This window comes from Coenobita brevimanus, chromosome 14 (assembly GCF_032717465.1).
Source record: "Coenobita brevimanus isolate Jiangsu-jjx chromosome 14, ASM3271746v2, whole genome shotgun sequence".
Lineage (NCBI taxonomy): Eukaryota > Metazoa > Arthropoda > Malacostraca > Decapoda > Coenobitidae > Coenobita > Coenobita brevimanus.
The window spans coordinates 31,932,234-31,958,220 of NC_136967.1; the positions used below are offsets into that span (position 1 = coordinate 31,932,234).

The 25,987-nt window shown below is 44.6% G+C and overlaps 1 protein-coding gene across 1 annotated transcript in view; it reads right to left on the reverse strand.

Moving 5' to 3' along the window:
• Window positions 1-25,987, reverse strand: part of LOC145390339 (F-box DNA helicase 1-like) — a 187,566-nt gene that overhangs the window by 103,293 nt on the left and 58,286 nt on the right. Inside the window, exon 8 of the mRNA XM_080265297.1 lies at window positions 1,813-1,926. Coding sequence (XP_080121423.1) covers window positions 1,813-1,926 — 114 coding nt within the window. The remainder of the gene's footprint in view (window positions 1-1,812; window positions 1,927-25,987) is intronic.

A 25,987-nucleotide genomic window follows, 5' to 3' on the forward strand; every position in this document is an offset into this window, starting at 1 on the left:
TATTCATTGTTCGACAGCTTCAGGAAAAATATATTGGTAGGAGAAGGGATCTTTATTTTGTTTTTGTTGATTTGGAAAAGGCCTTTGACAGAGTCCCTAGAGAGGTGGTGAAGTGGGCAATGAGAAAGCTTGGCTTGGAGGAGTGGCTGGTTAGGGTGGTTATGGCCATGTATGTGGGTGCTCACACCCAGGTGAGAGTGAATGGAGATTTGAATGATGAGTTTTCCGTGAATGTTGGTGTGCATCAGGGGTCAGTCTTGAGTCCCATGTTGTTTATCATGGTACTTGAAGCCCTTTCACGTGACTTTAGAAACGGACTCCCGTGGGAGTTGTTGTATGCTGATGATTTGGTGTTGATTGCGGAGAATGAAAGGGAAGCGGAGGAAAGGTTTAGGAAGTGGAGAGATGGTATGGGGCAAAAGGGTTTAAGGGTAAATGCAGATAAAACAAAAGTGATGATATCTAGGGTTGGTGGCGGTACTGTCAAAGACGAGGGAGAGTGGCCATGTGCAGTTTGCCACAAGGGCGTGGGGAGTAATTCCATCTTGTGCGGTGTGTGTGATAAATGGGTGCATAAGAGATGTAGTGGTATCAGAGGTAGACTGCGAGATAATGCTGATTTTATGTGTACGGCGTGCCGGGGTGAGCAGGTGGAGATTGTCAGACGTGAAAGGATTGAACTTGCTGGTGAATCTCTTGAGTGTGTGGAAGAGTTTTGTTATTTGGGAGACATGTTGTGTGCTGGAGGTGGGGCTGGAGCTAGCTCTGTGGCTAGGGTGAGAAGTGGTTGGAAGAAGTTCAGGGAGCTCTTGCCTCTCCTGATATTGAGAGGGCTCTCCCTACGTGCTAATGGGTCTTTGTATGCAGCATGTGTTAGGAGTGTAATGCTGTATGGCAGTGAGACCTGGGCAGTGAAGGAGGAAGACATTCGCCGGCTCAGACGTACAGAAATGACAATGATTAGGTGGATGTGCAGTGCGTCCCTGTGTCCAAGGCCTGGAGGGGCTGGATTTACAGTGGAAGAGTTGAGAGGTAGGATGGGACTGGAGTGTATTGGTGTTGTGATGAGGAGAGGTAGATTGAGGTGGTTTGGACATGTGGAGAGGATGGGGGATGATAATTGGGTGAGGAAGGTGAGAAGTGTTAATATTGGGGGTGGGGTTATGAGGGGCAGACCGAGAAAGACATGGGACGAGGTTATTAAGTGTGACCTTAGGGTTAAGGGACTGAACAGGGAGGCTGCAATGGATCGTGCAGCGTGGAGAGTCGCCATTAGGTGACCAAGGCTGACACATGCAAGCATGTTGGAGCCTTTAAAAACAAAACGAAACGATATATATACTCTCAACTTTAAACTGGCCTACAACTATCATCCCTACATTTTGAATACTAAGCTGTAACAACAGATAAACAACATAACACAATGATGGTCACCAAAAAATGCTGTGGAAAAGGTGCAGAGTGATAGCGCAGTTTCTGTCATTAAGCTACGGGAAATACACGGCAATTGGAGGAAAATATCTGCCAAATTAAGGTAGATTATAAGCAGACAAAAGTCTTTCAGTCCAACAAAATTCCATTTACATCAATATTGCTCTGTCCAGATGATAAAATTCAGCTTAAGAGAAACATTGTGACATGGAAGGATTACATACAGTCATCATCTGTCCCTTCATTACTAAAACTCTTTACTAAAGTGAAATTTTAAGTTCAGTCAAGTCCTTGCTATGTTAAAGCCTTTTTTGACATTTATTTCTATTAGGTCATCAGACTGATGAAGTTATACACAGGAAATATTGTGTGTGGAGTTACCTGCGACCAACACTGGCATAGGCAAGGGAGTGTGCAGTGCGGATGGTGGTGTTGGGAGGGAAGTGGCGGGTGCAGTGCTCTTGGACGGACTTATTGTACACCACCAGCAGGAACCTGTACAGCAGAACATCACTGTACCAAAAAGCACATTTCTTATACTTTAATAAAAGTACATATAAAAAAAAAAAAATACATCTCTCAAGCTATAATATGCACACAAAAACATATCTCGCACTATCCGTGGCTCAGTGGGTTAGAGCGCTCCGCTCTGACCGAAGGGTCGGAGGATCGAATCCACCCAAGGGTCACTAGTAGACATCAGGAAGGGCATCCGGTCATAAAATGCTACACGCTCCAGTCCAAAAAGTCCTCTACCCAGAGGCAACACCTTAGCCCTCCGGGGATACTTGGCATAAAACCAAATTATTTATTTTTATTCATATCCATCCATTCATCATCCAATCCTGTGTTGCCCCATAAGGAGCGTACGAGCCCAGTGGCTAGGTAAGTTGGTCCTGACATTTAACACGAGTGACCAGCTTCACTCATCCCTGAGTGGCATTACATGAGCAATAAACCCCAACCACCCCTTCGATAAAAACCTGCACCGGCTCAATCCGACTGGAGCACCTAATTATCAACTAAACCACAGGCACCAAAATTTGGTTATGTGGATACCACCCAGCTTAGTAAATGGTTTCCTGGTGTACAGGAAACCATTTGGCTTGTCACTCAGTGTAAAGTCACCCACAGACAGAAGGAAGAGGAAAGAATGAAGGAAAGAAAGACAGATATGAGAAGGAAAGAGGAGAGGAAAGGGAAGTCACTCAAAAGCAGCACTACATTGAGTGAGGGGATGGTGAGGACCCCCACCTACCACCACTATATTACATAAAAAAATATCCTGTACACTATAATACATGTACAAAAAAATGATCTCCAACACATTCATACATAACATACACAAAAACACACTGCTCACACTATAATACATACACAAAAACTCATCCCTCACACTTCAGTACATACACAAAAATGCATCCTTCACACTATAACACAGTGCATACACAAACACAGCCTTCACACTATAACATATATAAAAATGCACTTCTCTCATTATAGTCTATCTATCTATCTATAGTCAGATGCCATAATCCCATAAGGGGTGGCCATATGTCTTTGAGTTAGCCATTTTACAGGGAGGGGCACTAACCCTCAGTCAGCCCGCATGTTGACACGTACGGAACATGTATGGGTTGGGTTGGTGATAGGGTTACCAACCAGCATTGTAACCATTAGGCATGTCACTCAATGCAAAGCTACATAAAAAGGAATGAAGAGTAATAAAAAGTGACAGGAAAGATGGGAGAAACACGATGAGACGAGGGGAAGACAGAGGAAAAAGAATGATATGGGTGAAGGGAAAAAAGAAAGTTAAAGATAAAGGAAGAAGTAGGCAGCATTAAATAAAATGAGTGGATGATGGCTGCCACCACCCACACTATAATACTGTTATGACCACGTCCCACACTGCTACAGGCTCCAACAGCACTAGTTCAGTATACTGTCACGAATCAATTCGCGACATTTCCCTTTTGTGAGAATCCACGAACTATTAGTGGAAAACTCACTGTGTATCGCTCAGCTAACCGTTTCTCCCTCCCTTTCGGAGTATACTTTTCAAAACATTCGTCACTTTCAAAAGTGACCGATTTAATGCACGTCACTAAGTGCGCTACTGAGCGATACAATTGTTTCTTTATCATTCGCCTCTGCTTCCCTCAACCGTTAGCCACGCCTTGCGTCCTGCCCATACAATGTATTTGAATTCAGTCCAGTTGTTGCTGCGACGGAGAGAGGTCCTGTGCGAGCAGTGTGAGGTCAGCTAGTACCCAAACTCCACAGTTCTTCAGTACTTCCATCCTAGTTCAGCTTGGGTGATACGCAGCATTCATCGACTATAGTATTTCCTTCTTGTATTTCCCTAGTTATAAGAGTTTAATTAAGGTGTTTTTCCTAGGCGTAAGTATTTAGCTTTTGTGCGAGTGAGTGAGTGCGTCTCATTTAATTGATTTGAATTGTAACGTTAAATTTATTTTTTGTAATTAATAAATTTAACAGTTCTTTTCCTTGAGCTTAAAGTAAAATCTTGTTTCATTTCTCCATTATTAAGCTTATTTCCCATATAGCTCCTAGCTTGCATAAACGTTTTGCTTTCATAACAGGTACTTAGACCAGTCTTGTTGTATTAACTTAAAATCCGTTGTGCCATAGGAGTTAAGCATCAGCAAGGACCTGATTATTGTTATTAGTATTAGTTATTTATTGTCAAGGGTGAAGTAACTTTCTCCAGAGGCTAACAGTACAGTAATTCAGCAATTGTGAGTAATTAGTCTCTGCTGTGTACTGTGGAGAAAGTTTATAAATTCTCGTTCTCAGAGAGTCGTGCGAAGAAGCAGCGTAATCATTGCTTGATGTAGCAAGACAATCATTGTCTCTGCTCTTCAATATTATTGAATATTATTATCAATTTAAATAATATTTAACCATTTATATCCCAAAATTACCCTGATATTATAAAAACCCCTGACAATTGGCGACCTCATTCCAGGATATTAACTCCTAGCTCTAAAGCTATTCACGAGATAGTGCTCACTCATTCATATTTAGGTATTTATCATTAAAGTTTATAGGCACAAGCTTACTGGTGTTTACCCTTAATTTAGCAAGTGAATTTTGCTTTATTAATCAATAGAGTACTTAACTCTAGTGTATTCTTGGTAACGCCACACGATTTTATTCGCTCCTGGGAAGTCGCCGTACCCATTGTGTTTATTATTGAGTCTTCCCAGTCATTTACATTTTTTATTTATTCTTTGCCAGTTAACTGGATAAGACTGGTCACCACTAGCTTGTGTCTGTACTCTTTACTTGTGTTTATTAGTATTCGTCGCTAAGCAGTCAGTACTCAATTTCGGTTTTGCTTAATAAATTAGCGCCATGGCTACTACTGTATTTTTACAGGAAGCCAAAGAAATGGGTCTTTCGGACCCAACCGAAATTAAAGAGTATATACTCTCACGGCATAATCAGGAGCAGCAGCGAGAATGATGCCCGTGAAGAGCGTAAGATTCAGCGCGAATGCGAGCGAGAACAGCGCGAATACGAGCGAGAACAGCGTGAGGAACGTGAAAGAGAGCGTGCTTATGAACAAGAGCAGCGTGAGAAAGAGCGCGAATACGAGCGGGAACAACGGGAATACGAGCGGGAACAACGAGAACACGAACGTGCCGAGCGAGAAGCACGAGAAAAACATAAACTTGAAGTGCTGAAGCTCAAGCGAGATTCCTTGGCTTCAGACACGTCTGCTGCAGTTGGTCCAAGCTCCACGAGCTTTCTCCCTGCACATGTCCTGGCGACCCCACGCATCAAGCTTCCTTCATACAAGGAAAGCGAGCGAATCGAGCCGTACATAGCTCGTTTTGAGGACATGGCAGACATGTATCAACTGGATGAGGCAGCTAAGCGGCTTCAGTTTCTTAGTTTATTTGAGGGCCCCGCCCTCGATATTCTCCACAGAATTCGTGGAGACAATCTCACATATGAGATGATGAAAGCTGCACTCATTAAGGCGTATGGTCTCACAGTAGACGACGCCAAAGTTCAGTTCATGCGAGCTCGTCTCCAAGACAAGGAGACAGCTGTTCAGTTCTTTAATCGTCTCACAGCTTACTTAAATGAGTGGATGGAGAAAGATGAAACTCCTTCAACGCGTGAGGGGATAATTGACCTTATGCTGCGTACACAGCTAGAGAGGTCGTGGCCTGCTGAGCTCATAGCACAGCTTAAGATCTGCCAGGTGAAAGATGCCAGCCAAATGGCAGAGAAGGCTGACGCATTCTTTACTGCATACGGGTATCAAGCTCGTAAGCAAAACACCTGGAGTAGAAAAGATACTGCCAAGTCTGGGAAGCCGTCTCAGACTGAATCCCAGCACCAAGGCCGTTCTCAGAGTAATGGTCAAGGTCCAAAACCGCAGTGGAAGGACCAGGGGCAAAACACTCAGAAACCTGAGTGGAAGAGGTACAACAAGTACCCTAACCAGCAGCAGTATCAGCCACGCAACCGACCGACGGGACAAAGTTTTTCACCACCAACTCAAAAGAGGCAGGAAGCGAATGCAGCCTTCATTCCTCAGCAGCAGCCTGGTGGTCACATCCCTACCAGTGTGGGTACTTCCCCACAGTTCACTAGTCCCACAGTGACAGTGAACCCCCCTCCACAGATGGCCAATGTTCCATCTTCCCAATATAACCCTCAAGGCACAATGTTTGCCACATCAATTCAGCAGCCTCATGAGTGGCTAGCTGCTTCCTCCACAGGCCCTCCCACAGGTGACAGTACCTTTCTTGTTCAGCCAGGGTTTGTGGGAGGCATTCCTGTGAAGGTCCTGAGAGATAATGGTTCCTCAGGTTGCTCTGTCAAGCAGAGTCTAGTTCGGCCTGAGCAGTATACAGGTCGACAGATCCATGCAAAGCTTATTGATGGATCAGTGAGATTGTTCCCTGAGGCATGTATCCAGGTGGCATCTCCATTTTATACTGGTACGACACTCGCAGTTGTCATGCCAGAGCCTCTATTTGACTTTATAGTAGGCAATATTCAAGGAGTCAAGGATAGTTGCTCCGATGACGCTACTCAGACTTCGGCTGCTGCGGTAACACGAGCCATGACTGAGGCTCCAGACTGTGTCACCCCAGTGATCACTGAATCGCCGCAAGATCTGATGTGTAGTCAACTTGTTGTACAAGAACAACATTCTGACCCGACACTTGCTACCGTGCGGAACAAACAAAAGGGTCGAGTGATAAAGTATTCACGGGGAGGTCGAGCCAAGTTCCTTCGCAAACAAGGACGGCTCTACCGTGAGTCACGAACACCCGAGGGCGAGGTTCGACTGCAGTTTGTCGTTCCCGCCAAGTACCGCCTAGCAGTGTTACAATGGGGTCATTGTTCAGCTTCAGGAAGTCACGTGGGCAAAAGGAAGACCCAGGGCCGTATCGGAGCTGACTTTTTCTGGCCAGGGATGGGAAGAGACATAGATAGTTTTGTCCGTTCCTGTAGTGTGTGCCAAAGTATCACCACTAATCAGGGACATGCCCTTCCTGTGCCATTTGTAACTACACCTGTAATCTCTGAGTCAGTTGAGAGACAGGGTAGTGGTGAAGTGGGTGCAGACCTGACGTCTCGCCCATTGGCCCCACAGGACACATTATGTCCAGGGCCTGTACATACATATTATGTACCGTAAGTTAATGGGGGAAGTTGAGAGGCGACTTGAGGCTATGGAAGACCCAAGTTTGCATAAGGATTCTCAGCTTCCCGATACTAATATTGTATTGTAGGTTAAGGGGGAAGTTCGAGAGAGAACTCCGCAGAGGCGACTTGAGGCTATGGAAGACCCAAGTTTGCACAAGGATTCTCAGCTTCCCAATACTAATATACAGTAAGTATTGTAGGTTAAGGGGGAAGTTCGAGAGAGAACTCCGCAGAGGCGACTTGAGGCTATGGAAGACCCAAGTTTGCACAAGGATTCTCAGCTTCTCGGTACTAATATAAGTATTGTACTGTAGGTTAAGGGGGAAGTGAGAACTCGCAGAGGCGACTTGAGGCTATGGAAGACCCAAGTTTGCACAAGGATTCTCAGCTTCCCGGTACTAATATAAGTATTGTATTGTAGGTTAAGGGGGAAGTGAGAACTCCGCAGAGGCGACTTGAGGCTATGGAAGACCCAAGTTTGCACAAGGATTCTCAGCTCTCCGATATTAATATAAGAACTGTAGGTTAAGGCACAGGTTGAGGACCCGTGTGCAGTTCGAGGCTATGGAAGACCCGAGTTTGCGCAGGGATTCTCAACTTGCTGACACTAATCGTGTGCTATGATTAATGGCGACCTCGAATGTACTGATTGCTAGGCAGAGAGTAATTGTAACATAATAAAATTTTGTCTCATTGACACTTTTGATGCTCCACCTCAATTGGTTTTGCAGGTTCAGCAATGGGTGTAGCAGTTTTGCTGTGCGGGCCAGCTGATCGTCTGCCGCACGCTGCTGCCTCTTCTCCTCTGCCTTCGTCGTCGCCATATTATTTACTGTGTCATTTTACACGTAGGTACAGTTACACTACAACTGTCACACTTACACCGTGTATTACATACACCACACTACACAACAATTAGTTGTCAGTGTAAATGTAGCGAATTTTCGCTCAGTTTGACCTGAGTACAGGATTTTCACCGTCGTCACGGAGTTTTTCCCTCAAGCTTGCTTCTATTAACGTAAATACGAGGTTTTTTCGCTCACTGGCGACTGCGACTTTCTCCTGTAGCAGGATAGCACACACACCACAGTGTGAATCTTGTGTGAATGACTTAGGATGTGTACATATATACAGTAATCACTCTAATATCCGGACGCCCAATAACCGAACATCCCCACTAACCGAACCTTATCGTCCTGGGATCAAACATTCCCAAAATGGTCCGAAAATCCAAAAAAATTGGAAAAAAAAACCGATTTTTTGCCGTCCGTAATTTGAACTTGCCGCGCGCGCCGCGTGAGAGCATTGTTTTGGTTCGTCATTCCTCCGACGTCCGATAGAGCGCCGCTGCATCCTCCCCACTTCCCGCCTGTCTCTCACCGCGACTGGACCTGCGCTCTTCGTAATGGCTGCCCACGTGCTCGCTTTTGTGGTGGTGCCGTACTTGCTGCAAGGCCTCCTGCTGCTCTCTGCCCTACTCTTAGTGTGTGTGATGATGGCCCCGCCTCCTGAGAAAAGGAAGAGAGTGGTGTTGACTCTGGAGAAGAAACGGGAGATATTGGAGAAGGTTGATGCGGGTTGGTCTTCCTCTCGCATTCTCCGCGAGTTCAACCTGGCCCGGTCGACTTTGTTTGATATCAAGCGTTCCCGAGACAAGCTCATGCAGTACACGGCTGACTTCTCGTCGAGAAGCAAACGCAACGTGGAGAGGAAGGTTATGTTTACTCCCAAGTATGCAGAGATCGACCGCTCCACGTTGATTTGGTATCGACAGCAACGTGCAGCTGGTGTGATGGTACGTGGAACGGAGCTGAAGGCTGCTGCTGAGAAGTTTGCAAGGCTTCCACGACGCCCTAGACTTCAAGGCATCCGAGGGTTGGCTCTTCGCGTTCAAGTTGCGACATGGCCTTACTAACCGTAAAGCACATGGCGAAGCATTGGACGCTAACGAGGATGGAGTGGACGAGTTTCGGCACAAGGTGAAAGGCTTGATCGACAGGGAGGGCCTCACTCTCGGTCAAGTCTATAACGCTGACGAAACTGGCCTATTCTATCGCTCGGTGCCAACGAACACTCTCGCCGATGAGACGGAGAAGCGTGTACCTGGCCGCAAGCTTTCTAAGGAACGGATATCTGCTTTGTGTTGTGCCAATGCTAACGGCATGCACCGGCTTAAGCCCGTTATTGTTGGCCGTGCAAAGCAGCCTCGGTGCCTTCGTGGGGTGATGGATGTCCTTCCTGTCGTATGGTACCATTCTTTGAAAGCATGGTTCACAGCTGTGATTTTCAAAGACTGGTTTCACCATCACTTCGTCAAGGAGGTCATACATTACCAGACGAAGACACTGGGAATTCCTCGCGACCAGGTAAAGGCTCTCCTTCTCCTCGACAATGCACCTGCCCACCCGTGCGACAAGGACTTGGTTGCTGAGAATGGCCGTATTAGGTGCATGTTTCTGCCACCTAATACGACTGCTCTCATTCAACCAATGGACCAAGGAGTGATCGTGGCAACAAAGCGCCTGTACCGTCGGAAGTTCCTGGACGAGGTGATGGTGGTTCTCGAGGACGAGGACGAGCGCAGGGAAGGACGTGACACTCGAGGCAAGCGGACTTTGGAAAACCTTCGCCGCTACAACATCAAGTCTGCGCTGTACAACTGGGCTAGTGCATGGAAGGAAGTCCCTGTGAAAACTCTTGAAAATGGTTGGTCTCGTCTGCTTCTCGGAACAGATGTGGAGTACGATTTCCTAGGGTTTGACGTGGATGACTTCCATGCACGGCTACGTACGCACGGCGACGATGTTGATGTGGACGATGTTCGTGAGTGGTTGGACGACGACGGGGCGATCCTGGGTATCAGACGTTGTCTGATATCGAGATCGCGTCTTCGGTTGCTGGTGTCAGTCCCGAACTTGAAGATTCCGACGACGAAGGCGATGATGATGCAGACTCCGCCCAGCAGCCATCCCCAAGCTGAGCGCACTCCGGGAACATCTAGAGTTCGTCCTAGACTACCTGGAACACCCGGACTGCGACAGGGAGATGGGGCCCTTGGGACTCGTGGAGGAAGTGCGTGCTTTCCGGCAGCGCATCATCAATCGCCAGAATCGTCGGTCCTTGCGTCAGTCAACGATTGACAGTTTTTTCAGGCCCGTGACCCCCGCTGTGCCAAGCCCTGGTTCCACTCCGTTGCCTCCCCAAGACAGGCCCTCATGCTCCGAGCCACAGCCCAGCACATCAGCTACAGTGGAGTCACCGCTCGACGTGAGTTTGCGGCTGTCTTCAGAGTCTTCTGTAGTCGGTACGCCATCACCACTACCCACCGATGCACCCCTTGGACGCCTGCCAGTGATACTCTCGGGCTCTGACAGTGAATAAACAGCAAGAACTTCTCCACTAGACCACACGGGAATTTTGAGTGTTGTGCAGTGAAAAAACGGTGTGTTGTGTTAAGGTTTTCAAGTTGGGAGAAAAGACTAAGTAGAAAAGAAATTTAACGTAACTAACCTTCTTTGTTTTGGCTTTGGAAACTTAAAAAAACTTGGGAAAAGTTAATGTGCAACACTTAAATTTAATGGAACATTATTTGGACTAAAGTGAACACTGTGAAAAGAACGGACTTCTGTGTGTTAGTGACTAAGTTCAGTGCAAGACTTCAGGAAGAGTGTAGTGCAAGTGCTTCAGGAAATCGTTCTTACTGTCAGAGTCCGAGAGGAGGCGGTTATTCATCGAGGTGGCCAGGGACTTGCTGTAAGTAGCCAAAATGTTTCATGTTGTACTATTTTCCATACTATATTTACCAGAATGTTTCATATTGTATTTTTTCCCATACTATACTTACCAGAAAGTGTCATACTGTACTTCTTTCCATACTAAACTTACCTCATGCATGTGCAGTAGGAATGTGTTTTTCAGAGTTCGGTTAGGTTCGGTTAGGTTAGGTTCGGTTAGAGTCCATAAGTACCAGAATGTTTATTAATGTATGAACATACTTCTAAACCCACATTTTATGTGTCTATTGCATTTATTTCAGTCATTTATGTGCCTTATTGGTGTGATTTGGGTGTTAAATAGGTGCTATGCATGTCCGGAGGGAGTTGTATAGGTGTTTCTCTGTGTTAGGGTCCGTAAGTACAAGTCCATAAGCTGGGGCCCAATATCCGGACAAAACCAATATCCGAACCTACCGATGGCTCTATTGATCCGGATATTGGAGTGATTACTGTATATATATCCACAAATTTTTTCCCATAAGGAAAAAATTTAATTTTGTAGGGGCGTAATGTCACGAATCAATTCGCGACATTTCCCTTTTGTGAGAATCCACGAACTATTAGTGGAAAACTCACTGTGTATCGCTCAGCTAACCGTTTCTCCCTCCCTTTCGGAGTATACTTTTCAAAACATTCGTCACTTTCAAAAGTGACCGATTTAATGCACGTCACTAAATGCGCTACTGAGCGATACAATTGTTTCTTTATCATTCGCCTCTGCTTCCCTCAACCGTTAGCCACGCCTTGCGTCCTGCCCATACAATGTATTTGAATTCAGTCCAGTTGTTGCTGCGACGGACAGAGGTCCTGTGCGAGCAGTGTGAGGTCAGCTAGTACCCAAACTCCACAGTTCTTCAGTACTTCCATCCTAGTTCAGCTTGGGTGATACGCAGCATTCATCGACTATAGTATTTCCTTCTTGTATTTCCCTAGTTATAAGAGTTTAATTAAGGTGTTTTTCCTAGGCGTAAGTATTTAGCTTTTGTGCGAGTGAGTGAGTGCGTCTCATTTAATTGATTTGAATTGTAACGTTAAATTTATTTTTTGTAATTAATAAATTTAACAATTCTTTTCCTTGAGCTTAAAGTAAAATCTTGTTTCATTTCTCCATTATTAAGCTTATTTCCCATATAGCTCCTAGCTTGCATAAACGTTTTGCTTTCATAACTGGTACTTAGACCAGTCTTGTTGTATTAACTTAAAATCCGTTGTGCCATAGGAGTTAAGCATCAGCAAGGACCTGATTATTGTTATTAGTATTAGTTATTTATTGTCAAGGGTGAAGTAACTTTCTCCAGAGGCTAACAGTACAGTAATTAAGCAATTGTGAGTAATTAGTCTCTGCTGTGTACTGTGGAGAAAGTTTATAAATTCTCGTTCTCAGAGAGTCGTGCGAAGAAGCAGCGTAATCATTGCTTGATGTAGCAAGACAATCATTGTCTCTGCTCTTCAATATTATTGAATATTATTATCAATTTAAATAATATTTAACCATTTATATCAAAATTCCTGTGATATACATAAAAACCCCTGACATATACGAAGGACGTTACCCAGTGAGTTGCTCTTCCTAGAGGCAGCTTTTCAGTGTGAAACAACACAGCAGCACAGGCATTGTGAATAAATACTGCCTTCATAGGTTCACTGACTTTATTTTAAAAATAATTACACTTAATTCTTGCCAAAACCCTTCACTATTTGACAAGTACCGGAGATAATCTTCACAAACTGCACTGCATCGACACTGAACTACACTCAAATGAACTGAAAACTGACTGACACTACTCTAGTCGCTTCCCCATCCTTATGGAGGCACCCTATGTACTAGAATCATCTATTACTTCACAGTTTTTTCTGCAAGGAAAAATTACTCCCTGGCACTCATTTCTTGAAGACTTCTTCTAGCCAGCGACACTGTAAGCAATCCAGGACATAACAAATATACATGTCCAGCATGCTTAAAACCTATCACTTCCAGCAGACAGACAAAGGGTTCAGCTCAGTGCAGTTCCTGCAAAAACTGGACCCATTACACCTGCACAACACTTGCATTCAGAAAATATTACACAAACACCTGGACCTGCTCTTTATGCTCCTTCCCCCCTCCCACTAACCCCCCCACCAACCCCTCTTCTACTTCCTCCTCTCCTCAGACTAATCCACCAAGCCTTCCCACACCATTCAATCCCCCCATCCCTCCCATTTCACCCCAATATAATTCACCCCAACCCTTATCTCCATCACAACCTTCTTCTACCCCTTCCCCTCCACCCACACCCCCACCTCCCCCCCCATGCTGCAGCACCCAAAACACATCATACACACAACATAAACATTCTTCAGATGAACATAGATGGCATAAACACCAAAAAACAAGAACTCACACAAATCAAACAACATACATATTGCCATCTTACAAGAAACTAAACTACACAGAACACAAAAAAACACCTATCCATCCATCCGTCATCCAATCCTACGTCGTCCCATGAGGAATGTATGAGCCTGGGGATAGGCAAGTTGGTCCTGATATTTAAGATGAGCAACCAGCCTCAACCATCCCTGAGTGGCATTATGTGAGCAATAAACCCCAACCACCCCTTGGATATAAACCTTCACCGGCTCAATCCGATTGGAATGCTGTATTTACCCACTAAACCACCAGATGCCAAAATTTGGTTATATGGTCACCAGCCAGCACAGTAAATGGTTTCCTGGTGTACAGGAAACCATTTGGCTTGTCACTCAGTGTAGTCACCCACAGGCAGAGGGAAGAGAAAAGAATGAAGGAATGAAAGACAGAAGAGGGAGTGTAAAGTCAACCGTAGGAGGATGATGAGGAAAAAATGAAAGAAAGACAGAAGAGGATGCAAGGAAAGAAGGATGGAGGAGAGAAAAGGCCAGACACCCAACAGCAGCACTACATTGAGATTTCACCATCATTAGACAAGACCGGGCTGACAGCGGTGGTGGTGGACTCATCACCCTGGTACACCAATCCATCAACTTTTCCGATACTAGTGCACACAAAAAGTCTCTTCTCCCTCCATGTGACACCACAACAGAAATAAAATCAATTAAAATATGCACTGGTAACAAACCACACGTAACATTCACCAATACATAGATTCCCCCCAGTTGTCCCCCACAGTACCACACAATTACTCTCAAATACACCACATCACTAACATACCCAACATCATCCTGGGTGGTGATTTCAATGCCAAGCTGTCAGATTGGCATGTCAACAACCCTGACACAGACAGAGGACTGGTAGTACAATCCCAAACAGATAATCTTTTCATACTAAATAATCTTCATCAACATACCCATATCCCACACTAAGCCCTCTTCCTCCCATCATCCCCCAACATCACCTTTTGCTCTCCAAACCTCACCCTCACAACATCCTGGAGAGTGGTCAAAACCCCTGGATCTGGCCAATGCCCAATCATCATCACTACCAAAACCAGAATCACCCCAGCTGGCCACAGACACACAAACACTAATTATAAGACAGCCAACTGGGAGGCCTTCACAAATGAAACTGAAAAACACTTTGAAACATTAAACAGTACAACCATCACAAATATCAATACTGCTGTGCACACTTTCAATACAATTACTCAAAATGCAGACAAAAGACACATCCCTAGAGGCAACAGAATGAGACACAACCCCAATTTCACACCAGAAATTCAAGACCTCATCAATCAATGCGAAACATTACAACACTTCCCAACACCCCATACACAAGACACCGCACAACAATTACAAGAACTCAACACTCAAATAAACATTAAAATATCAGAACAACAAACACTAAATTGAAATAATTATCTCCAAACACTTGATCACCAAACAAACATCAGCAAACTCTACAAAACACTAAACAGCATCACACTCTCCAACAGCAACATTACACAGTGACATGCTGCCATCACAACAACAGACACCACACCCTCAAACAAACAACAAGCAAACACTCACTTTTCATATGTCAGCCATCTAAAACCCCCATCCCGACGACTGATGTGTCATCTGACGTAAGAGACAGTTCCCCACAGTCCCAGACTTCACACTTTTCACTTACAACCAGATGAAGCACATCATCAGCAACCTTAAGCACTAATCTGCCTGTGGACCAAATAACATAAGCAATGTACACCTTAAACACCTTGGACCACAAGGCATACAAGCACTAACCAACACATTAATCTACAGCTACTCACACAACATAATATCCAACATCTGGAAGCATGGCATTACCATCATTATCCCCAAACCCAACAAAGACCCTACATTATCTTCCTCACACTGCCCCATCACACTCCTCTGCACCCCATCCAAAATCAATGAACAACTGGTATCTCAACCAGTTACATCTCATATCTACCTAGCCCCATCACAACATGGTTTTAGGCTGCTACACTCTTCCTACAGACCTTACACAGAGAGTTTTTGATGGCATCAATTGTGCTAAGCCACCACACAGAACACTCCTAGTCACACTAGACATTTGCAAAGCTTTTAATGCCATCCCCCACCACAACCTCACAAACAAAATATTCAACACAAACATGAACAATAACACAAAAAGATGGCAGGCAAACTATTTAGCTGGCAGATGTGCACATGCAACATTTACCGGTCAGTCATCGAACATAAAAACCTTCACAAATAGTGTCTCCCAAGGATCTGCTTTGTCCTCTACTCTCTTTAACCTATACATGCACGACATACACCCCACACACCACAGATACACATAGCTTCCTATGCAGACAACATAACACTAACATGTACACACCAAAACGCAAACACAGATGCACACATCCTCCAACCTTACCTCAACACACTACATGAACGGTTCACCACAAACAGGCTCAAAATAGCCCCAGCCCTTCTCACAAACTGGACAGCAGAACACAGTCACATTCCACACCTCACCATAAACAACACTCTCCTAAAACACACCCACACATACACACACACCAAATCCTTCGTGTAACACACAATACATCAATGTCATTTAAATAACACATAACAAACATTAAAGAAAAATTAACACCAAGACTCAATGCCCTAGGGTCACTTGCCCATACAACATTTGGACACAACTAGGACACCACCACCACAGTATACAAACAAAATATATATATATATATATATATATATATATATATATATATATGTTCAGTGATGAATTATGCAAGCCCTGCTTGGGCTTCTAACCTCACTAAAACACACTGCAACACTCTACAGACCATAGAGAACAAGGCCGTAAAAATAATTACAGGTTGCACAGCTACTACATCCACATACCATCTACACCAAGAAACCAAAGTCCTCAAAATCAAAGATCATCTAGACATGAGAGGCACACAAATTCTCACCACAGCCTCCATAAACCCACACCATCCACTACACTACATGGCAGTACATCCATACACACCAAGGAACATCAAAACAACACCCACAACACGATATCATACACAAATACTGTCATCTCTCCCCCTTCGCCCGCCTCAAACCAGCTTCCAGAAACATATCCTTTATCAAATGACTTGCCACTCCATTCAGTCACTTTAAGACAACACACTGCTGCATGCACAGCCACCTGATATCCACCTTTCTGAATCCTATCTCCCTCATGAGGACAGACTCCACCTGGCCAGGCGGAGATGTGGGCATCATCCAGCCCTCTTGAGCTATCAGAAGAGGCTGGATGACTCTGTTGCTGACACCTGTCCAGGATGCACCACAGCACTCCATACCATTAACAACATTATGGAAGACTGCATTGTACAAAATCACTTGCACCAACAACACAACATACACTCCTTGAGAGCTCTGTGGGAACGCCTAGTCTCGGCCATGGCCTACTTAGAGACTCGGGGCTGTTCAGCCACACTGCCTAGGGAACAACTACAGTATTACTACTACTTCTCCACAGTTCTCATGCAATCTCGAGGAAGCAATAGTTACAATGCCAAAGTTTTCTTACATTGCAGAACACTCTAAATAATTTAGCATACAAACTGTGATAAAATTACATAATTTAACAATCACATAAATAAAACATCATTGAGAAAATGAGCATAAAATTAATGTATAACTTAGAAAATAAATGCGCTTATAAACAGCACGATAACTGGCAACTCTGACATGTAATGGTACTACTAGAATCATCAGGAATTATCCAGCACAATCTAACTAGAAAATCCCACTTCTCAACACTACCCCCTCCCTAAACCTTTTGTTGTCCTGACAAAAATTATGCAATGTATACAAACATAATCCTTAATCCAAACTAAACATTTAATTACAGTACACACAAAACATTCCTTCAACTTATCAGGTCTTCTCCTATGCCACTTCCGACGACATCCTTGTTCCTCCTCACAGTCCACTCCTCCTGAGATGACTTGGTCTTCTCCCTGATTCACTTCTTCCCTCAGGAAACTGTCACCATCCTCTTGTACTTCAGCTCTGTGGTCCTCCTCAACATCCTCTGCTGTGGGTGAGCACAATTCCTCAGAGACGTCCCAGCTGTACTGTCCTGGCCCATGGTACTGCCACAGATGATTCACGTGTACCACCTTAGGGCAAGATTTCCTGCCTCCCCAAATCCGGTACATTACATCTGATAGGAGGTCCAACACAGTGTAAGGCCCATCCCATGGGCTCTGCAGCTTCAGTGACTGTCTCTTCTTCCACTGAGGATTATGTAACCAAACTTTGTCACCATACTTAAAGCTCACCTAACTTGCCTTGGCATCATACTTGCACTTCATCATCTCTCCTGAAAAATTAAACCCCCGCTCGCACTGATGATGTACCTCAGCCAGCCTTTCCTGAAGATGCTTCGCATAGTTGGAGTGTCTGTAGGCAGCTCTTCACCAGGTGGTCTTCCCATTAACAAACAGGTAAGCATAACTTGTGGCCCAACATCAGTGTTGCAGGTGTGTAGCCGATAGACTCACAGGATGCAGACCGATATGCCATCAACAATGAAGGTAATTTCTGGCCCAATTCCATTTGTCCATCTATGCAGTACTTGGACAGTGCTTGTCCTAAAGGGCCAGTTGAATTTCTCCACCTTCCCATCTGACTGTGGCCTTAGTGGGATAGTCCTGGTCTTCTTGATCCCACAGTAACCACTCATGGAACGCAGTGGACTTGAAGTTTCTACCCTGATCTGAATATGGCTCCTGTGGCATCCCAAAACAAGAGAAAAACTGGTCAACCAACATCTGAGCAACAGTCTCAGCCTCTTGGTCGCAGAAGGCATAAGCTTCTGGCCACTTTGTGTAGTAGTCCATGGCAACACATATAGTACCGGTTTCCTATTTCAGTAGGTAGCAGAGGTTCAACAATGTCCACTGCAACTATTTCTATCATTGCACCCACTTGGTACTGCTGAAGAGGGGCGCAACCACATTTCTTAGGTCCCTTCTTGGTACAACATACGTCACAGGCCCAACATCACTCTTCAACATCCTGACACATGCCAGTCCAGTAGAACCTCTGTCGCAACCAACTTAGAGTTTTCTTCACTCCCAGGTGCCCACTAATGATCTCGTTATGAGACTCACTCAAGATCCCAGACCTCATTTTCTTCTGAACCACCAGTTGCCAATACCTGCAGAGGCCACTGGGTGTCTCCCAGTGACACTCCAGTAGTCCGTTGTTCAAATGAAGAAGGTCCCACTGACTCCAGTAGCTCTTGGTCACAGGGATGAATCTTGAAATCTCTTTCCAAGATGGTTGCACTGTACTCCAAGGCAGCCACTCTAGCACTGGTTGTAAATCTGCATCCTCTTCAGGTCTTCTTCATCTCGCGCTGGCCATGTCACTACAGCACGGCAGAATTTCTTGCTACACTGCTTGCCATCTGTTCTTCTGTCTTCTTGCACACCATTCATCAAGGTTCTCCTGCATTTCTTCAGTGGTGGGGCTTCTTGGGAAAAACTGGCTGGTTGTTGCCTCTTATCACCAGCCTTCACCAATTTACCCTCATCCTTCTCATTTGGACACTCACAGCTGAAGTGTCCAACCTCACCACATGTCCAACACCTGTTTCTTGCAATCGTGGATTTCCTTGCACTATTCCGTTCTTGTGCCTTCTTTCATTTGTAACAATCCACCTTCTTGTGTCCCAGCTTCCGGCAGAACCAGCAACCTGCTCCGGTCTTTTCCTGTACTCTCTTCCACTTGTTGCAATCCACTTTCCGATGTCGTGGCTTCTTACAATACCAGCAACTTCCTCTGATCTTCTCCTGTTCCCTCTTCCACCTATAACAGTCCTCTATCCCATGTCCTAGCGTTTCACAGTACCAGCACCTTCCTTCAAAATTTTCCACTTCATGTCCTTGCACCTTCCTTGCCTTTAATCCTGCACTACAACCAGCCTGAAAAGTGGATGTACTGGACATAATGTAGGACTCAAATTCTAAAGTCCTGGCTAGTGTTTCTTGCATGCTTCTGGGTTGTGCCTACTTCACCTGCACTTTCAACTCTGCACTATCATGAGCACTGATGAATTGGTCCCTCAAAAGAATAGCCAACAGGTTAGGCGCTGCTCCAGGGTATGCCTTGTATGCCATACTCTCCAGGTCATGAGCATGCTGCTGTAGGGATTTGCCTTGAGCCAGTACACGGCTCCGGAATCTTGCTCTGTAAACCCCAGTCTGATACAGTTGGCCGCATTCCCGAGTTCCCTGAACTTCACCCATAGTCAGCGATGTGGCACCGTTGTATTTGTTTGGATCTTTGGACACGTACTGCAGCAGTATGAAGAGCTGGGAACTCGCAATAGTGAATTGGCACAGACAGTGAGTAACGGAATACGTATTCCTCTCAGTGTCTGTGCATTGTCGAATCTATGTATCAATTAAATAGTGATAAGGATTAGGATATAATTGGACCCTATATTGGGTGTCTAGTTTGGTGGGAAGGAAGTGTGGCTAGTGGGGGAGGGGAGGGAATGAACGGGGGAAGGTCGGGCTCCCTTGTTTTTTGCTGAGTCGTAAACTGGAACCCAATACTTTACAGGAAACGAGCAAGACAACAGACATTCACATGGTTAGGGGCACACACACACGGCATGCTTTCACCTTTGTATGGAAACCTAAATAATATATGTATTACTTGGCTCTCAATGCAGTTAGGAACGCTACATAATGATACGTAAAACACAGCAGACCTCAGTTTGTTAAGTGTTAGGCTTTTCATGTGATATGGCGTGTGGCTGGTGCGGGGGAGGTGGAGGCTGATTCATGAGGCCACTTGGCTTGTCCCGTCACCACAATTACACTATTTTAGTCAATAACAATGAAAATGACTACTGCAAACCAACTATTCCTGATGTTATTATACGGAATGTAGACACGTTCATTAATAAAAACTTGTGTGGTCTTATAAGAACGTTAGTATGCCTACATCGTAGTTGCACTGTGTGCATAACTAACAGAATACCTTCATAGGTGATAGCATGGTGCCAAAATGCTGCTCCCTGTTACGTCTACCAGGAATACCATACATATGACTTATGCTGTGGCAGCATATTCATCTTGGTCAGCACCTTCTGTGCACCACCTGAATTTTGCAATGAAACAGCAGGATATGTTTATGTGGTTATTCTCAATTTTTTGTTGATTCCAATATAGTGATGTGCAACTCTTATATTTGTGGTGGTTTATTTGTTGGTTTATTACATAACCAGATTCATACAACAGTTGCTGGTGAACCTTCTTCCCGAAACCCTTTGCCAAGCTACCGAGAGTGGGAGAGCCTACCCCTCCCCCCTCCACCCTACCACTAGCCATACCTCCTCCTCACCAAACTAGACACCCGATATAGAGTCCAGTTATATCCTAATGCTTATCGCTATTCAACTGACACATAGGTTCGATAATGCACAGACGATGAGAGGAAAATTCCATTACTCACTGTCCGTGCCAGGTCACTATTACGAGGTCCCAGCACTTCATACTGCTACATGTCCAAAGATCCAAACAAATCCAGTGGTGCCACTTCGCTGACTATGGGTGAAGTTCAGGGAACGCGGGAGTGCGGCCAACTGTACATGGTCCCACATCTGCGCTCCAGCACTTCTACTAGGGACTGATAACTATTCCTCTCCACTACTGACACCTGGCCCAGAATTTCCATTGTGGCATCCTAGAGGCTAGTAGCCAGCTGCACTGTCCCCAGCTTATCATCTCAACCATTTTGATCAGAATGTAGCTCAAACTGCACATGGTAAGCTTCCCAAGATACTTTGCCATCAAATTCCTGAGGTTTCTTTTGAATTGGACCCCCATTATAGTCATGCAAATCACTGGTTTGAGGCCTAAAAACTGGGGTATTATAATTAAGTCCCGAATTTAAAACTTTTGCATTCTGATTACTCAACCCTGTAATGCTACCTTTAGATGCCTGGGGTTCGTCAAGATCCACCATACACTGTTCATTTTTTTTCTTATGCTCCCTGTACACTAACCTGAGGCTCAGCATTGCAATATTTCTCTACAGCCTTAATTCTCTCACTAATTATCTTCAAGTGGCCATCTACATGCTTCACCTGGTCATCTACATACTTCATCTAGTCGTCTACATGCTGTCTGCACTCTGTCACATTATTGCTTACCTCATACTTCTACTGCTGTAGCTCAGCCTATACTTCCTCTTTCAACTGTTGTTGTTCTTCCTTCATTTTCCCCATGAAAGCATCTAGCTGTCCTTGCATCCTCAACTGTAATTCCCTCAGTTGCTCCTGTAATGCCTCTTGAAGCTGTTCATATCGTTCTTTCTGTTCTTCGAACTGTTCTTTGAGTTCTTTCTGTCCTTCATTCTGTGCTTATAATTGTACATTTTGTGCCTGTGATAGCTGCATAATTGCTGCCAGCGATGCCTCTTCTTGTCTAGCTTGGCCTCTTGTCTATACACCTTCTGCCTTCATTATCGAAGGTTTGACTCACTGCAGCACTTAATGATCCACACTTCTGACACCAATGTTACGTCCGTGTCCCACACTGCCACAGGCTCCAACAACAGTAGTTCAGTACACTCACTACTTGTTATACAATGGGGTTATATCAGGTCATCCCTTCACTTATAACAAGTTTACCATAAATCGGTAGATTGAAATACATTATAAAAGAGGGATTATGTCAACTAAATTTCCTCAAGTCACCTACCCAAGACTGAAACAAAGATGACAACCCACCTTAATCACTTCCTGTGTCGGAGTCATCTCCAAGACCAAAACAAACACTATCACACCAACACAGGCAGCGTCACTCATGTACAGTAAATCATTGCAACTCAATAATCACACTTGCGTAACGTTGGCCTGGTGCTACACGATGTACACTGTAGTACGATGCTTGCCTGAGAGGTGACGATAGCAGGGGGGCACACGTGAACGAGTGGAAAAGACAGGGCTTTGAAGGGGTGGCGGGACTGTGCAACTGAACCAAAACAATGCTCTACATGCCAGGGCCACTTTCCTGCCTGAGATGAGCGACGGTTGCCTTGCGTACGCCTGGCGCTTCATACAAAATTTTTCAATGGCAATATTGTTATAGCGGGAGATTCATCGTAAATCAAATTTTGGGGTGTAACTTTTTTGTTATTGTCGGAGCGAAATATCGTATACCGGTTCAATGCATAATGAATAGTGACTGTATAGGAAGGACGTTATCCAGTGAGCTGTTCTTCCTAGAGGCAGCCTTTCAGCGTACAACAACACAGCAGCACAAGCACTGTGAATAAACACTGGCTTCTTAGGTTCACTGTCTTTATTTTCCATATCTATCTATCTATTGCCAGATGCCTCAATCCCGTACGGGGTGGCCACAAACAAATCGCCTCCACGTCGCCCTGTCCCCACCATTTCACTGCCCTGCTCCCAACTCACACCCCCCTCTCTCATACACCTCTCCACCACATCCCTCCATCTCATCCTCGGCCTCCCTCTCCCTCCCCCCCCCAGACCTCACTCACATGCACTTTCCTCGTCAGTCTCTCCATATAATTACACTTAATTCTTGCCAACAACACTTCACTATTTCACAAGTAACAGAGATAATCTTCACTAACTGCACTGCACTGACAATGAACTACACTCAAACTGAACTAAAAACTGACTGACACTGCTCTGGTCTCTTCCCCATACTTATAATTATAAACTCCTTTTATACTAGAATCATCTATTACTGCTCCACAGTTCTTGTGCATTCTTGGGGGAGCAATGGCTACAACTGTTACCAACTTGGAGACATCCAAAACATGCCAGAATTTTCTTACACTGCATAGCACTCTAAATTTATTTAGCACACAAACTGAGATATAATTACATAAGTTAACAAACAATCACATAAATAAAACATTATTGAGAAAAACAGCAGGCTATCTAGCAACTCAAACACATAATAGTACTACTACAGCAGAATCATCAGGAATTCTCCATCACAAAATACCTGGCAAAATCCCGCTTCTCAACAATACGTACCCAAAAACATATCCCTCACATTCCAGTGTGCAAACTAACATGCCCCTCACATTGTAATACTTATACAAACACACATCTCTTGTACCATAATATGTACAAAAAAGCATTTCCCTCACAATACATACATAAAAGCACCTTCCTCACACACACACACACACACACACACACACACACACACATAAATCACTCACAATATCATAAATAAACATACACTATAATACATGCACAAAACACATCCCAAACACTATGAATGTACACAAAAGCATTTTCCCCAAACTCTATTATGTACACAAACAGAACTTCCCCCACAAAGCACTTCCTTTAAATTACATACATGAACGCACCTTCCTCATATACTACCACAACATTTACATCATTTATAACATATAGGAACAGTTTAAGGATTTGAATTTCATTAAATCAGGCTTTACTGATCTACCAGAAGACCCGCCAACATGTCTCAAAAATACCCCCGCTAATACCAATACACCAGTCCTGTGTGAGACAGCCCTACCATGTATTCAATATGGACAGTGGGTGTTAATGCCGAAGTGATGACATAGAGGTGTATGGTATGTAGGAGGACTGCTGGGCCTCGATAGCAGGCTGTGAAGCCTATGCCCAGAGTCGGACACATTAAAAAAAAAATAATAATAATAATAATAATGCTTGCATTCATTGGTCTTGGTTACCTAATGGCAGCTCTCCATGATGCTCGATCTCTGGCAGCCTCCCTATTCAGCCCCTTATCCCTATCACAATCATTGACCTCATCCCAGGTCTTTTTCATCCCTCTCGCAACCAAACCCCCGACATTCACACTTTTCACCTTCTACACCCAATTGTCAGCCCCCTATCCTCTCCACATGCCTAAAGAATCTCAATCTACCTCTCCTCATTACAGCATCAATACATTCCAGTCCCATCTTTCCTCCCAACTCTTCAATCGTAATCCTAGACCCCCCTGGCCTCGCATTCAAGGACGCATTACACATCCAACTATCGTTGTCATTTCTGTACATTTGAGCCTACAAATATCCTCTTCCTTTACTGCCGAGGTGTCCCTACCATGTGGCATTACACTCCTAACACATGCTGCATACAAAAATCCCTTAGTAAGGAGTAGGAGCCCTCTCACTGTCAGGAGAGGCAGTGGCTCCCCGAACTTCCTCCAACCTCTCCTTACCATAGCCAGCCTGTGAAGCCCCACCTCAAGCACATAACATATCCACCCATTTTTTTTTTTTCTTTTTTTTTTTTAAATGTGTCCAACTCTGGGCAAGGGCTTCAGGGCCTATCCCCAAGTCCCAGTAGTCCTCCCTGGGGCACAGTAGTCCTCCTACATCTCCACATGTCACCACTTTTGCGCTAACACCTGACATCCATACTGAATACATGTTAGGGCTGTTTCATACAGGACTGGTGTACTGGTACTAGAAGGGGTACTTTTATGACATGTCGGTGGGTCATCTGGTAGATTAGAAAAGTCTGCTTTTTATGAAATACAAATCCTTGATGCCTAACCGCTGGCTGACATGTATAGCCGTCACAATTTTGAGAAACGCTGGTTGACGTGTACAGTCGCAAGCATCTTCCCACCACCTTTTGAACTTTAACTTATCCTTACTCATCAACGGGATCACCTGGAGACGTGGGGATACTTTCATTTGAAAGAGGAAGAGTTGTTGAGTCTTAGGTATCTTTAATTTTTTCTCTAGCTGTTACAGTTTGGCGGATATTAGGGTCTGAAGTAAGGGTACTCTTCCATCACAGATATCCCCCGTAGGGAGGAGCATCCAAAATCGGAAAACCCCTGGTGTGTAGGGGTTAAACTGTTCCCTGCCCCAGACGAGACTCGAACCTGGGTCCATTAGGACTGCTGGCTGCCTCTCTATCGATTCTGCCACCGCCTCCCTCCAAAACTCCTCTACACATTCAAGAGACTCTCCAGCATAATCAATTTTCATGCCTGACAATCTCTACATGCTGTCCCAGACAAACTGCACACATGAACCAGCATTATTTCACAGTCTACCTCTAATATCACTACATTTCTTATCCATCCACTTACCACAAACACAGCACAAGATGGAGTTACTTCCTACACCCTTATGGTTAACTGTGCATTGTCACACTCCCTCTGCTTTGACAGTACTGCCACCAGTCTTAGATATCATCACTTTTGTTTTACCAACATTTACTCTCAAATCCACATGCTCCACTCCATCTCTCCACTTTCTAAGTCTTTCCTCCACCTACTTTTCATTCTCTGCAATCAAACCAAGTCATCAGCATAAAACATCCCCCATGGAAGTCCATTTCTAAAGTTACATAACAGAGCTTCAAGCACCACGACAAACAATAAAGGGCTCACGACTGACCCCTGACAGATGCCAACATTCAAAGAAAACTCATCACCCAAAACTCCATTCAGTGTCATCTAGGTGGAGCATGCACATACATAGCTATAACCACTTTAACCAGCCACTCTTTGATCCCAAGCTTTCTTACTGCCTAATCCACCACCTCCCTAGAGACTCTGTCAAGGACCTTCTCCAAAAAA